This window comes from Medicago truncatula, chromosome 2, assembly GCF_003473485.1.
Source record: "Medicago truncatula cultivar Jemalong A17 chromosome 2, MtrunA17r5.0-ANR, whole genome shotgun sequence".
Classification (NCBI taxonomy): Eukaryota; Viridiplantae; Streptophyta; class Magnoliopsida; order Fabales; family Fabaceae; genus Medicago; species Medicago truncatula.
In genome coordinates this window covers 21035718-21050417 of record NC_053043.1, presented here as the reverse complement: position 1 = coordinate 21050417, position 14700 = coordinate 21035718, and the positions used below count along the sequence as shown (strand labels likewise).

At 35.7% G+C, this 14700-nt stretch overlaps 1 protein-coding gene across 1 annotated transcript; it reads right to left on the bottom strand.

The window, feature by feature from the left end:
* Positions 1-672: 672 nt before the first annotated feature.
* LOC120575835 (chitinase 2) lies at positions 673-1970 on the bottom strand. Its single transcript, XM_039830540.1, has one exon. It carries the CDS (start codon positions 1881-1883, stop codon positions 951-953), a length of 933 nt encoding a protein of 310 aa, XP_039686474.1. The 5' UTR covers positions 1884-1970; the 3' UTR covers positions 673-950.
* Between the last annotated feature and the right edge of the window lie 12730 nt (positions 1971-14700).

Here is a 14700-nt window from a genome sequence, read left to right as displayed (position 1 = left end):
TGTCTGAAACGTGATATTTGGCTCTCTTCTCCTTAGTTAGGGTTTGCCTCCTTTCCTCTCCTCTTCTTTCCGGCTCTCATGTGCAACAATAGTCTCTTTCTGACTCTCTATTCCTCTATTTATACTAGGAAACTAGGTTAACCGTCTATTATTACTTTTCTCTCCTTTGCTAAGAAGAAAGTTAAATGAAGGTGGCAAGTGAACAATATCCTAATCGCACTTAAAATTGTAAAAGAAAACTTTTTTTTTTTAAAGAAAAGTAATTCTTTTGTTTTTTTCAACAATGTGATTACTTTTCTTTTCTTTTCTTTTTTAAAGAAAAGTAATCATATTATAAGTTATAACTGAAAAGTCATTCTATTGCTTAAAGAAAAACTGAAAATGGACGAAATATAAACTTATTAGTGAATCGGGACAAAAAACATTGCATCTTCAATTTGCTTGTAGTTAATTATTTGAGAAATGATATTTGTACGACCTCTTGTGACAACTTTTTTAACAATTTTCTCTCTCATACTCACATAATGTTTTTATTCTCGCTCTTCCTTTTTTTCTCTCTCTCTCTATTGTTTTTTAACCAATAAGAAAAGAGAAAAACAAAATTGTCAGTAAAGTTGTCATTTTGCTTCTTTTTATCAACTTGTATATCTTCTAAATTAAGTCATACATACATATAATAACACAACATAAGAATTAGTTTTTCCACTCGGATACAATGACAAAAGATATTCATTCAAATTCAAACACAACATAATATTGATACAAAAAAAAAAATGTGGCAAGCACAACACACACATGCAGTAGTACTAAATAAAATCACACACATGATCATGGGTCTTATTTAGAATATGTAACATATTATATTATGGCATATTGCTATAATATAATACGTGATAAATGACCCGATCGAAAAATAAAATATTAATTATTAGCTATCATGTAGCTAGTAATCAATTATTGGTAAAGAGTTCTAGTAGAATTTCCTCCAAGATGTAAGGCTCGATGTCATTGCTCGGTGGGTTGGCAGAGTCATTAGCACTCCAAACAAAAAGTCCAGGGAGTGATTTGTTGTTGATCAGTCTTGTGACGCCCTCAATGAACACCTGTCGCTTCATCTTAGTATCACTTGGATCGGTGCTAACACCTACCAAAAGTTTAAGCTCACCGCCGTAATCCGTTACTAGTTGATTGTAGAGCTCATCAAACTCATTCTCTGTGGATATAGTTTGATTGTAGAACTTGTAATCAACATAGTTAATATTCATTTTGTGGTCCCAGAACAATGTGCGGTAGTGGGCTTGGAGGAGCTCTGTCGGAGCAATGGACACATATTCCATGGATTTGGATACATGCTTATCCTTCTTGAGACGTTTAATAACTTCTCCAATGCAGTTGGAGAAGTCAGCCCCAGTCACACTAGAATCGATATACTCATAGTTAATATCAATACCATCAATTATGCTAGTGCAGTGGCAGCTATTATCATTGACAAGGTAGTTCTCATAGTCTTGAATGATATGTCTGATCGAGCTTGTGGCATTGAAAATCCATACCTTTTTCTCCTTAGGATTGAATGGATATTTAGGGCCATGGCCTCCAATAGTTATCATAACCTTCATATTCTTATATTTTTTCTTGTGTTCAAACACTTTTTCTGGGCTGAAGTAATCAAAGTTCCAATCACGAATGAAATGTCCCGTTCCTTTTCCATCTTTATACGCCTCAGTGGCGAAGCCTAGAATGAAGTGGAATTGATTGACATCATCATGGATGATATTAACAGGAAAATCATCTAAAGTTTCTGGCTCATCCTTCACGCCAACGTATTCTCGAAAAATTTTTGGCCTCAAAACGGTTTTGATATTCTGAGAGTGATCAGACATTGTGATCGAAAATGAAAATATGGAAAATGTTAAAAAATTGATAGATAGAGTTGGTTTGATTGGTTATGGTTGGAATTCTAAACTCTAGGTATGCCTTTTTATAAGCCTGCAAACTCAATTTAATAATGTATAGATGCAACTAATTCTAATTAAATATAGACTAGAATAATTCATCTAAAAAAATATAGTCTATAAGAAATCTTATTTTTATTTTTAAAAAAAAAAATAGGAACACTAGGAGGTGTCTTGTGTATGCCTATTAATTATTAGTTTTATAATTAAGTCTATATATCTTTGCATATTATTAACTCAAGTATTATCATCATCTATCATTGATTTCAAACAACATCCTCTTCCTCTCACGTGACCATTATTTGGTCATGCAATATTAAACCTATTTTGTAAACAAATCAGTGCACTAATCAATGCTATACTATAAAGTTTTTTTTTGTTTTTTAAAGAATTATACTAGAAAGTACAAACTAGAAATAAGAGCAATTATTCCTAAAAAAAAATATTAATAATAAATAAGAGCAATTTATTATTCAATAAATTTTCATTATTACAGCAGTTGACAAATTGTTATCTACTCTACCTATACCTATTATTATAATTAAATAATATTAAAATGAAACGGTTTCACGTTAATACATTAAATTATTTTTTTTATAATTTTTTTGTTCCATTGAGATAAAAACATCCTCACACTCTCTTCCTTCTTCAACTTTTATGTTCTTTTTAACGCTTTTCTTTATGTTCTATGTTTCTCTTCAAGCCGGTCTAAAGGCCAAGTGATCTAAACAAGGATTTTAGGTCTCAAAATTTTGGATAAACAAAAGACCTCTAAAAAATTAATTTGGTTAGAAGCATATTATATGATAGATAAATTATAGACATTTTCATAGCTTAACTGATAACCAAAAAGCCTCAATTACGCTTATCTGTGAATTGAAATTTTGGTCTCTATAAAATTGATATTTTATATATATTCTGTTAAAAAATAATAATTTTAAAGGCCACATTAAATCTTTTGCTTTAGGCCTCTTAATCCGTTGGGTCGGCCCTGTTTCTCTTCCTTCCCAATTTTTATATATTTCTCGTTCTCAGTTTGAAATGGTTTTTTGGATCATTTTGTACCATTTTGATGCTGCTTCAGCGTTAAAGCTATGACCATATGTTGAAACTGCAACAGGTATGTTACCATCACAGTTGCAACCACTCTAATGCGACGGTTACAAGTTCTTTAAATTTGTATAGTGACTATCCTTTTTCTTTTCTTTTTTTCCACTCTCTTCTACACCCGTATGTAACCACCCAACCCACCCGCCAACCGTTCAACCCGTCATTCGACAAATCCGATCATTGCAATGGACAAAAATGGGTTGTTATTTACCAACCGCGATTTCGATCGGATTGACGTTTTCGGACCGTCACCGTCCGAAACCGCCCGTTTGACCACCCCTACTTCCAAGACATTGGATCAAAACCATGCATGAGGAAGAGTAAGGGTGAGAAAAAATAACCAAAAACCAAACCTCCGAATTATTTCAAGGTGTTGCAAATATGTCCTGTAGGAAAATATAGAAATTAAAATAAGCAAAAATGTCCTAGAGAGAATATAGAAAGAAAAAACAAATTAACAACAAATAATTTGAAGTCACGTTATTGTTTTTTATTAAATAAATTTTTAAGTAAAATTTTTGTCTTATGTACCGATAGTTATTTTTTTATTTGAAGTCACATTATTGTTTTTTATTAAATAAAATTTTAAGTAATAATTTTGTTTTTTTTCTTCTAAACATGTAATAATTTTGTCTTATATACCTATTGTCATGTTTTTCTTATGGGTTCAAAGTATTCTGGTTTTATATATATAGGGGGTTGCTAACTTACTCTCACAAAAAAACATGAAGGTTGGACAGTCATAATATTCCTAAGGACCTGAAAGACCTCCAATCCACGATTCATTGTATCAAGACTCCGATCCAAAGAAAAACTGAGTCGTAGTCTTCTCTGCGATTTAGTATCCTAACCCTTACTCAAACCTAAATCGCACCTCACGTACGATTTAGAGAAATACCGATATGGCAACACCAGAAGAAGCACAAATGATGAAGACTCAGATCGCCCAGTTGTTGGAACAGAACGAATTCTCGCTTCGGTGGAGACTATCCAGCAACTACAGCAGCAAGAAAAGGCGGATTCTCATCACGGCGAGTTGGATGAACCAGAGCCCCAACTGTTTTAAACCGAAATATGGAACGCTCCAGTCCCGGATAACTTCAAACCGCCGCACTTGCCAACTTTCGATGGAAGGGGCGATCCTTCTGAGCATGTAACCGTCTTCAACACTCGGATGTCCGTATACGGAGTTGCTGACTCCCTTAAGTGCAAGCTGTTGGCGGGTACCTTTGCTGATGCAGCTTTACGCTGGTACATGAGCCTTCCTCGCTTTTCCATTGTGGGTTATCAGGACATGATAAAGAAGTTTACCCAACAGTTCTCCGGAAGCCGCCACCGAAAAGTATTATCAACCAACTTGTTCCACGTTCGACAGGGCCCAAACGAATCACTAAGGTAGTATCTCGCTCGCTTCAATGATTCAACAATTAAAGTTTCCAACCCCAATCAAGAGGTTTTCGCTGGAGCTTTTCAGAATGGTTTGCGTGCTGGACAATTTAATGAATCACTTGCCCAGAAACCCGCTGACTCAATGGAGGAAATAATCGCTCGTGCTGAGTGTTATGTGAAAGGAGAGGAGAGCAATGCGGAGAAAAAGGCGAGAGATGCAAAGGAGAGAGGAAACTCCGGGGGGAACGCAGAAATCACTATGTTCCTCCTAACAGAGACAGAGGAACGTTCAAGAAGCAGTATGAAAGAAACATGCATCACTATGCGCCCGAGCACTTTACCCCTTTGAAAACGCGCCCTGAAAGAATCATTATTGTACTTTTTCTGCAAGTACAAAGGTGTAAGTTAACAACCCTACTCTGACTTGTCATTAACTAAAAACTCAAATCCTTCTTTTTAACAACTACTTAAACCATTGGAAAGGCTGGAAATGAGCAATCCGCAGGAAATTGGTTTACTTATTTAAACAATAAATAATGCAGTTCAATGCATTTCAGAACGGTAAAAATATCAATTATAGAAAAAAAATCATAAAATTTTCAAGAATGACATAAACATCTATTGAACATTAAAAACAACCATATTACTTATGATATAACAATATTCAATCAAAGTCCAATAACTACATATCGATCAGTGCCGTTCACACATCTTAATTTGTAGCCACAAAAAGTTATTATAGTAAATTAATTATCCACTACTAGATCACTCATATAGCTAGCTTGACATAGGCATAGGCATAGTACAAAATTATTAATGCTACAGGTTACAACACATGTATTGTAAGTAGTACTACCCCGTCCCTAATTATAGGATCCTTTTAAAAAAATAACGAGAGTTAAGATAGTGGATATTTGTATTAAATATGTTTGTAATTACTATTGCTTTTACAATTTATCCTTTAAGAGAGAGGGTTGGTTTTTGTTTTCAACATGTTATTTATTGCTAATTGAAGAAAAAGATGTATAATAATAGGGGCATGTATGTAAAGAAATAATTAATGTAGTTGGAAATAGCAAAGGGATCTTATAAAAAGGGACAAAAAAAATTCTCAAAGGGGCATGTATGTAAAGAAATAATTAATGTAGTTGGAAATAGCAAAGGGGTCTTATAAAAAGGGACAAAAAAAATTTCAAAATGATCTTATAATTAGGGACAGAGGTAGTATGTAGTTAGCGCATGTCAGTATACGGAAGTACAATACAATACATATACATGAATTTGGAGTAGTGAATTTCTCTTTTTCTCTTCCTGTCAAAATTAATTTTCTAAAGTTATAATTCCATATGTATAAAATAAAAGTGTTGCAATAGAAATGCCTACAAAGTATATTCATTGGGAAAAATATAAAATGATATTCATTCATTTAAATCAAGAGATTACATCATTCAACACCGCTAAAAACGTAAGGGATGAATCTGCAAACAAACTCACAACATCCAAGTTGGGTATCTTTGCCATTTCTGCACACAAACAATTCATTCAATTCAACATTCATATTTATTTATGCAATAAAGAGAAGTGGTTCAACCCCCTACTTCAATATTAATGTATACTCTTTAGATTGAGATTGTGTGAAGTGTGAGCACAAGTATCCCACATTCAATAAAGAGATTGGGCATGCTGTCACGAAATTGTGACCACACGGAACTCAAATCCCTCACCTTACTACTTAATTTCTCTTATGTTGACGCTATCGCTTGTGTTGTGTGTTCTTGATAAATAAAGTTTCGTTTTTCAAGGATTTGAATAGCAATCAATCATGAGAATAGGCGTGATTGCTAGAACACATTCACTGAAACCGAAAGGAGATGTGATAGGCTTAAGAGAAACTTATCTTTAAAAAGTGGGTCAAACATAAAGTTCTAGGTTTAGGGTTTGGTTTATGAAGGGTTTGTCATCTAGATGAACCAATAATCCCAATGCGCTTTTTTATTATTATTTTCAACTGTTAAAAAATCCAAACTTTTCAACTTAAACTCTTTTCTAATCATTGTTGAAAGATAATTGAATTACTACATCGGTAAACCGTGCACTTGCGGATTTACTACATAATGACCCACCTCTATTTCCTGGGAAACCTTTCATTTACCATTTATTTTGCGAACTGAACTAACTATCTAGTAAAAACATAAATAATGGATTAACAGCGCTAGACCCACGTAGAATAATAAAATTGAGCAGAAGACTTTAGTTCCTACTTCATAGGAGGAAGTAAAGACATAGAAAATAAAAAACCAAGCAAGTTAAAATTCAAGGTAGTAGGAGAAAGAGAAGGAGTATAAAATAAAAGGAACAAAGTGGGTGAGCTGGTTTAAATCTTATAAGGAAGTAGCGATTTTCGATTTAGGAAAAGTAGTAGGAAGAATTAATTCCAATCTAATAGAAGAAAGAAATGGATTAAAAGTACATGATAATCAAGTATGAAGGTTATTTTAAATCTAATAAGAGAATGAAAAGAATAGGAAGGGGAGTAGAAAATATGGGCGAGTTAATAACAGAAGGCAACGAGTAATTAGTTCTCATTAAGTGAGATTGAGTATGATTAAGACTCCTTTATTTTGGAAGATTGGAAGTAACGCTATATTTCAGAAAAACTCACCAAATAGCACGCCATAAAGAAATATAGAAAGCAACAGTCCCGCCAATAAAAGCTTGAATATGAAACACAAAGTTATTCTAACCTTTCTCGACCTTTGAGATTTGCTTTGCAGGTTTTTCAAGAGCCAACCTACTTTTTTATAACTCTCCTTCTTCTACTGTTCTACTTTGTTCAGATACAACTACTACATAATCTAGAAGAAATTAGTTCTCATTGAATATGACTGCATACGATCTAAAACTCCTTTATTTATATTGGTTACTTGGAGGTTCGGAAGTAATGTTATTTTTCAGAAAAACATGGATTCAGACAAGCCCGCCAAGGGCGAAATTAAAACAAGAACTCACCAACAACGCGCGACAAATAAAACCATGGAAAAAGGATGCATATAGGAGGAACGGTCCCACACCATGATGATGAAACTCAAGATTATTCTTACCTTTTTTCAATCTTTGAGATTTGTTTTGAAGATTTTTAACGAGGCACCCTTTTTTCATTAGAAATTATTTTTGTCTTCAATATTTGACTCTAGCATGAATAAAAGACATCTATACAGAACCCGCCAACATATATGTCAAGTCGACCAGTGGACTCTGAACGTCGACTTGGAAATTTACATCAACCCGACCAGTGGGCTCTTCAACACTTAAAGTGTTTAGATCCTTAGCTTCCTCAATGGCAGTCACTTTTGGTCTCCATCTAGAAAGGCAAGCTTCTCAGAATCTTGCTCACATGATCAGAAGCAACATAACTCTTCTTCAGTATTTGCAGTCCAGATACTAAAGTTTGAAATCTTGAGTACATCTCCTCTATACTCTCATCACCCTTCATCTTGAACAGCTCATACTGATGAACTAGCATAAGTGCCTTTGCTTCTTTAACCTTCTTGCTACCTTCGTAGTTAGCACAGAGTGAAGCAAACATTGCCTTAGCAACAATGATCCCTCTGATCTTCTGATGCTTTTTGTATAGCTTCTTCTGAGCAGGAGTGTATATCTTTCTGTCAATAGCAGCTCCTTCTTCATCCAAGTTCAGATCATCAACTCCATCTTCAGGAATATCCCACAGCTCCTCATCTAATCCCATGATGTAGTTGTAAATGTTGGTTTTCCACCAAGAAAACTCTTCTGGATCTCCATTGAACTTTGGAGCTTTTCCAGAATCTGATTTCTTGTCAGCAGTACCATAGTCATGTCCAACATTAGTGTATCTTGTAGATGTACTGGATTCAGGTTCAGCAGGCATGTTTTTCTCGGATATTGAACTGTCACACTGTTAAGTGCTTTGATAAAAAACCAGGCTCTGATACCAATTGAAGGTGAGAAAAACACAAGAAGGGGGGGTTGAATTGTGTTTTCTTTTTCTCAAAAAAAAAAAACAAATCTTCTTCTGATATCACTTCAGAAGTTGTTGAAGAGTGCTTCTGATGTGATAATACTTCAGATGCAATTAAATTGCTTCTGATGTATTGTTCAGAATCTAATACGCAGCGCAGTAAAAACAGAGTAGAGAAAAGAAAGAGAGACACAAGCAATTATACTGGTTCCTTCCACAAACCGGAAGTAGTCCAGTCCCCCTTGCACTTCCAAGGAGATTTCCACTAAGAAATAATCACACAGATTACAACTGCTCAATACTACCTAGTATGAGACTTCACAAATGCTCAAGCACGCAGGCAAGAGACTTCCTATGCTCAAGCACTAAAGCAAGAGACTTCTAATCAAACAGAATTACACAGAAAATTGTTTGAGTTTGAACACTTGATATACAATCAGTGGTGTTCACAATACAATGCAATTGAGAGACTCTAGACTTAAGAATTTCTAAGATATATCAAATCAACACAGAAATTCAAAGTGCTTTGTGTGAAACAAATTTGGCAGAGTTTAGGCACTTTTAACTTGTTGTACTGTCTCTGCTGATCTTCAAGTCTTCACTCCTTTTTATAGAGGTGTGTAGAGAGACGTTGAGATCTTTAAGCACGTCCAAAAGAGTCGTTGAGAAACCTTGATCAATACCAATGATCTTTTGCCTGATTTGGATGTTGTCCTATGAAGGATCAAGTTCAAATCCATTCCTATCTTGAAGGAACATTTCTGCAGACAGAGCTGTTATCTTGTCTTGTAGCGTAGTGATGAGATAAAACCGCAAGTGCACGGTCTTACCGAAGTAGTATAAAAGAGAGTATCGTTCCGACAGGGAGTAGTTCAATTTAATTAACCTTTAGAAATGATTAGAGAAGAGAAAAGAATTGTAGGTTGGGGTTTTCAAACGATTGAAAATTAATAATATAAAAAGAGCCTTGGGATCGTTGGTTTCATCTAAATAACAAGTCCTTCTCAAACCAAAACTATAAGCTTATAATGTTATGTTAGACCTAATTTCTCAAGACAGTTTCTCTTATGTTCCTCTAGCAACCAAGCCTATTTCGCTGACTTGATTACTATTAGATTTTGGTTCCTCTAACAACCAAGCCTATTTCGCTGACTTGATTGTTATTAGTTCCCTTGAAGATCGAAACTATATGTCTCAAAGATTGCAAATCCTATTTCGCTGACTTTGCAATACTTGTCTAAATTTACTTGTTCGAATATCAAAGCTCCACTTTCGTTTTATGAATTGATATTTGGAATAATGGATAAACAATTATCAAACCCTTCACTTTCGTTTCCACAGTTTGATAATGGTTGATCCATGGTAAAGAGGTGAATTTAGATAAGAAATTAGGGTTACATAAGATTAAGGCTTAGAGCTTGGTCATGATTAGGATTATGTCATTTAGACTTATCCAACAATCCCAAGACAAGGAGAAGTCTACTCACTCATGTTCATCGTAGACATGGGGGAGAAGAGAGAAAGCATGAAAGTAAAAAACAAGAAAATAAAGGAAAAGAAAAGAACTTTGATTAGAAAAGCAATTGTCACTTGTTGTATTCCAAGTAAAGATGAATATTTGTGATGGAAGGCTACTCTATTTATAGCATTTGTTCAACTTAAAATCTAAGCTATTACATTCGGGCTAAAAATAGAGTAGCTTAAAATCTAAGCAAAAGTAGCAAAAGTGACTCTGGAGGGTGGCACGGCCGTGCCAGGCTTCTGACTTGGGGGAGACATATTTTTGTCTCTCAATCTTTCATATTTTCGCATCCAATCGGCTCCAAGTCCCTTTCTTTTGCTCCAAGACTCAATCCATCCAATATTCATTCCTGAAATAAAATAAAATGCAATTTAAAGTAAACTATCCTAAAAAGGAAATAATACTAATATAAAATAAAATAAAATCTAAATAAAACTAGACTAAAAAGCATATTAAAATAGTCAATAAATGACTCATCAAACTCCCCCACACTTGAATCTTTGCTTGTCGTCAAGCAAAAGGCATAAACATAGTAGCACAAACAATTTTATCAAATGACAATTCAATTAAAGCACATGTCTCCTCAAGGGCCTAAATCCCAAATGTACATTAATCACAAACTCAATCATTTCTTTAATTTTTATTCAACCCAACGATCAAGTTTCAAGTGAGTGTGTGTGTGAAGTCCAACCCTTTTCTTGCTCCTGTATAAGATAGGCATTATGAGGAAACATGGTCTAATCCTAGCACTAAACCAACCAAGAAAGATTCCTTCTATAATTCATATAAGAAAGATGGGAGTATTTGATAATCTTTGTTCTTTGCCATTTGCACATTTAAGTTCTTTATTTAAGGAACAACATCTTCACATAGGAAGTCGGAGGGCCTACCCCCTTCCCCAATCTAGATTCAATGGTATCCCTTAAAACATCATCTTCACGTAGGAAGTCGGAGGGCCTACCCCCTTCCCCAATCTAGATTCAATGATGCCTTTTAAAGTTTTTCCTCAAGATAACAATCATCTTCACGTAGGAAGTCGGAGGGCCTACCTCCTTCCCCAATCTAGATTCAATGATGAGATCTCGGAATTTATTTGGTTTTTTGGCTTTTTATGAACTCCCTTATACTAACTTATACTACTGGCACTTTGAGAATCTTTAAAGGTTAATGCACCACTAATATTAAAACGTGTTTCCTTAAAATACCTAGTCATACATTTACTCAAGGGAAGCAACTTTGTGTTTTTCTCATTGGAGAATTTTATTCACTTTAAAACAAGATGTGGGTATATTAAGAAGACTTAAAACACAAGAGTTTGCTTTCATGTACAAGAATCAACCAAATAAGAGGAGACAATGAAAATTTTGTGTCATGATATTTTCAATAAAAATTAGCTACTTAACCATGCCTTTTACAATAAAACAAAACAAAAGAATAAAGTTCAAGGGAGTTTGGAAACACTACGACTAAAGACACTTTATTAGGCTCCCCCCACACTTAGGAGAAGCATTGTCCTCAATGATTCAAGATAGTAGAAACGAAAGAAACAAGAAAAAAGTGAGAAAGGATGCGGAAAGCTCACAATTTGCCGAAATTTGAACCCCGGAGGCCTTCAGGTTGGCACGGCCGTGACAGCTGTAGCACGGGCCGTGCCGTCATTCTGCCAATTTTTATGGAGGTGGTGTCGTGATTCCTGGCACGGCCGTGCCAAATCAAGCACGGGCCGTGCCACCTTTCTGGTTCTTGGAACTTTGATTTTTCTTGCGTTTCCAAATCAATCGCGGACATTTACCTACAAAACAAAGAAAAAAATAACAGAAAACAAAGAAAGCAATTAAATTAGTGGGTTGCCTCCCACGAAGCGCTCTTTTATCGTCACTAGCTTGACAAAAATAAGGATAAAAATCCTTAAGGCGGGTCATTAAGAGTGAAATCAGCCACTACTTCATTTACTTCTCCGGTATTATAGATTTTAAGCCTTTGTCCATTAACCGTGAAGGATCCTGTTTCTTCAAAAAAGATTTCAATCGCCCCATAAGGGTAGACCGTGCGAACTTGAAAAGGACCGAACCATGTGACCGTAGTTTACCTGGAAAGAGCTTTAGCCTAGAATTAAAGAGCAGCACAAGGTCACCGCTTTTGAAGTGCTTCTTGACGATTTTCTTGTCATGCCAATTCTTAGTTCTCTCCTTATAAATGCGGGCATTCTCATAGGCATCTATCCTAAGTTCTTCTAGCTCGTTTAATTGAAGTTTTCTTTTTCACCGGCTAAATTGGGGTCTAAGTTGAGGTTTCTAATTGCCCAATAGGCCTTATGCTCGAGCTCAACGGGAAGGTGACAAGTTGAGGTTTCTAATTGCCCAATAGGCCTTATGCTAGAGGTTGAAACAGTTTTTTCAAGGATAGCTTTGATTTGTCTATTTGAGAACTCCACTTGTCCGCTAGTTTGGGGGTGATAAGGTGTCACAATTTTGTGCCTCACTCCAAGTTTTTGCAAAAGTTTTTCAAAATGTCTTGAAATGAAGTGAGACCCTCCATCGCTTATCACAACCCGCGGCACTCCGAACCTAGGAAAAATGACCTTTTTAAACAGTTTTATAACAACATGTGCATCATTAGTGGGGGAGGCAATGGCCTCAACCCATTTGGACACATAGTCAACGGCTACTAATATGTATTGATTCCCAAAAGAGGAGGGGAATGGTCCCATAAAATCAATACCCCAAACATCAAAAATTTCTACTTCAAGGATGTTGTTCAAAGGCATTTCATTTCTTTTAGTAATGCTACCGGTGCGTTGACATTTGTTACATTTAGAGATAAAGAGATGCACATCTTTGAAAAGTGATGGCCACCAGAAACCAGAATGAAGAATTTTGAAAGAAGTCTTTTGTGTACTGGTGTGGCCACCATAAGAAGAGGAGTGGCAATGAGTTAGAATACTACTTACCTCGTTTTCAGGAATGCATCTCCTGAAAATCCCATCTGAGCCTCTTCTGAAGAGGTAGGGACCCAATAGTAGTGCTTGAGATCATTGAAGAATTTCTTCTTTTGTTGGTAGCTTAACTCAGGCGGTAGCACTCCTGCTGCAAGAAAATTAACAAAATCTGCATACCAAGGTGCGTCAGTTTGTGCCAATAAGAAGAGTTAGTCATCCAGGAATGAATCATCCAAAGGTAACTCATCTTCATTGGTCTCCCGAAGTCGGGACAAGTGGTCAGCGACAACATTTTCTACACCCTTTTTATCTTTTATTTCAAGGTCAAATTCTTGGAGGAGCAAAATCCATCGGATCAATCTCGGTTTGGCATCCTTTTTGTTTAGCAAGTATTTTATGGCCGAGTGATCTGTGTAAACAACGATTTTTGATCCCACCAAGTATTGCCGAAATTTGTCAATGGCGTAGACAACTGCTAGCAATTCTTTTTCTGTTGTTGCATAGTTTACCTGTGCCCCATCTAGGGTCTTACTAGCGTAGTATATGGCATGCATCTTTTTTTCCTTTCTTTGACCTAACACTGCCCCAACTGCATAGTCGCTTGTGTCACACATTATTTCAAATGGCAAGCTCCAATCTGGTGGTTGTATGATTGGGGCAGTAATTAGTGCTTCTTTCAACCTGCAAAATGCCTGCAAACAAGCGTCATCAAAGACAAAGTCTGCATCCTTTAGAAGCAGACTTGTTAGTGGTTTAGTGATTGATGAAAAATCTTTAATGAAACGGCGGTAGAACCCTGCATGTCCTAGGAAACTTCTAATTTCTTTGACTGAGGTGGGAGGTAGCATTTTTTCAATAATTTCAATTTTTGCTTTGTCTACCTCTATACCTCTGTCAGAGACCAAGTGTCCTAGGACAATTCCTTCTCTTACCATGAAGTGACATTTCTCCCAATTTAAGACTAGGTTCACCTGTTCACATCTTCCAAAACTTTTTCAAGGTTAGTCAAACAATCATCAAAACTAGATCTATGCACAGAAAAATCATCCATAAAGACTTCCATTATCTTTTCAACAAAGTCAGAAAAAATAGACATCATGCATCTTTGAAAAGTAGAAGGGGCATTACAGAGACCAAAAGGCATCCTTCTATAGGCAAAGGTCCCAAAGGGGCATGTAAAAGTTGTCTTTTCTTGGTCATTAGGGTGAATGGGTATTTGGAAAAATCCAGAATAACCATCTAAGTAGCAAAAATGTGAATGCTTAGCTAACCTTTCTAACATTTGATCTATAAAAGGGAGAGGGAAGTGATCTTTACGGGTTGCTTTATTAAGCTTCCTATAATCAATACACATTCTCCAACCGGTGACGGTCATAGTGGCAATGGATTCATTTTTATCATTTTTAATGACTGTGAGACCACCTTTTTTAGGTACAACTTGCACGGGGCTAACCCATTTGGAATCAGAAATTGGATAAATAACACCTGCATCTAGGAGTTTTAAGACCTCTTTTTTCACAACTTCTTTCATATTAGGATTCAACCTTCTTTGATGTTCAATGGAGGGTTTATAGTCTTCTTCAAGAAGTATCTTATGCATGCATAATGAAGGATTTATTCCTTTAATGTCGTCAATGGTGTACCCTATAGCTTTAGGATACTTCTTGAGGACATAAAGTAACTTTTCAGTGTCTACTTCATCGAGGCTTACATTTACAATAACAGGGTAGGTAGAGTTAGGGCCCAAGAATTCATACCTTAGATTTGATGGAAGTGTTTTAAGTTCTAC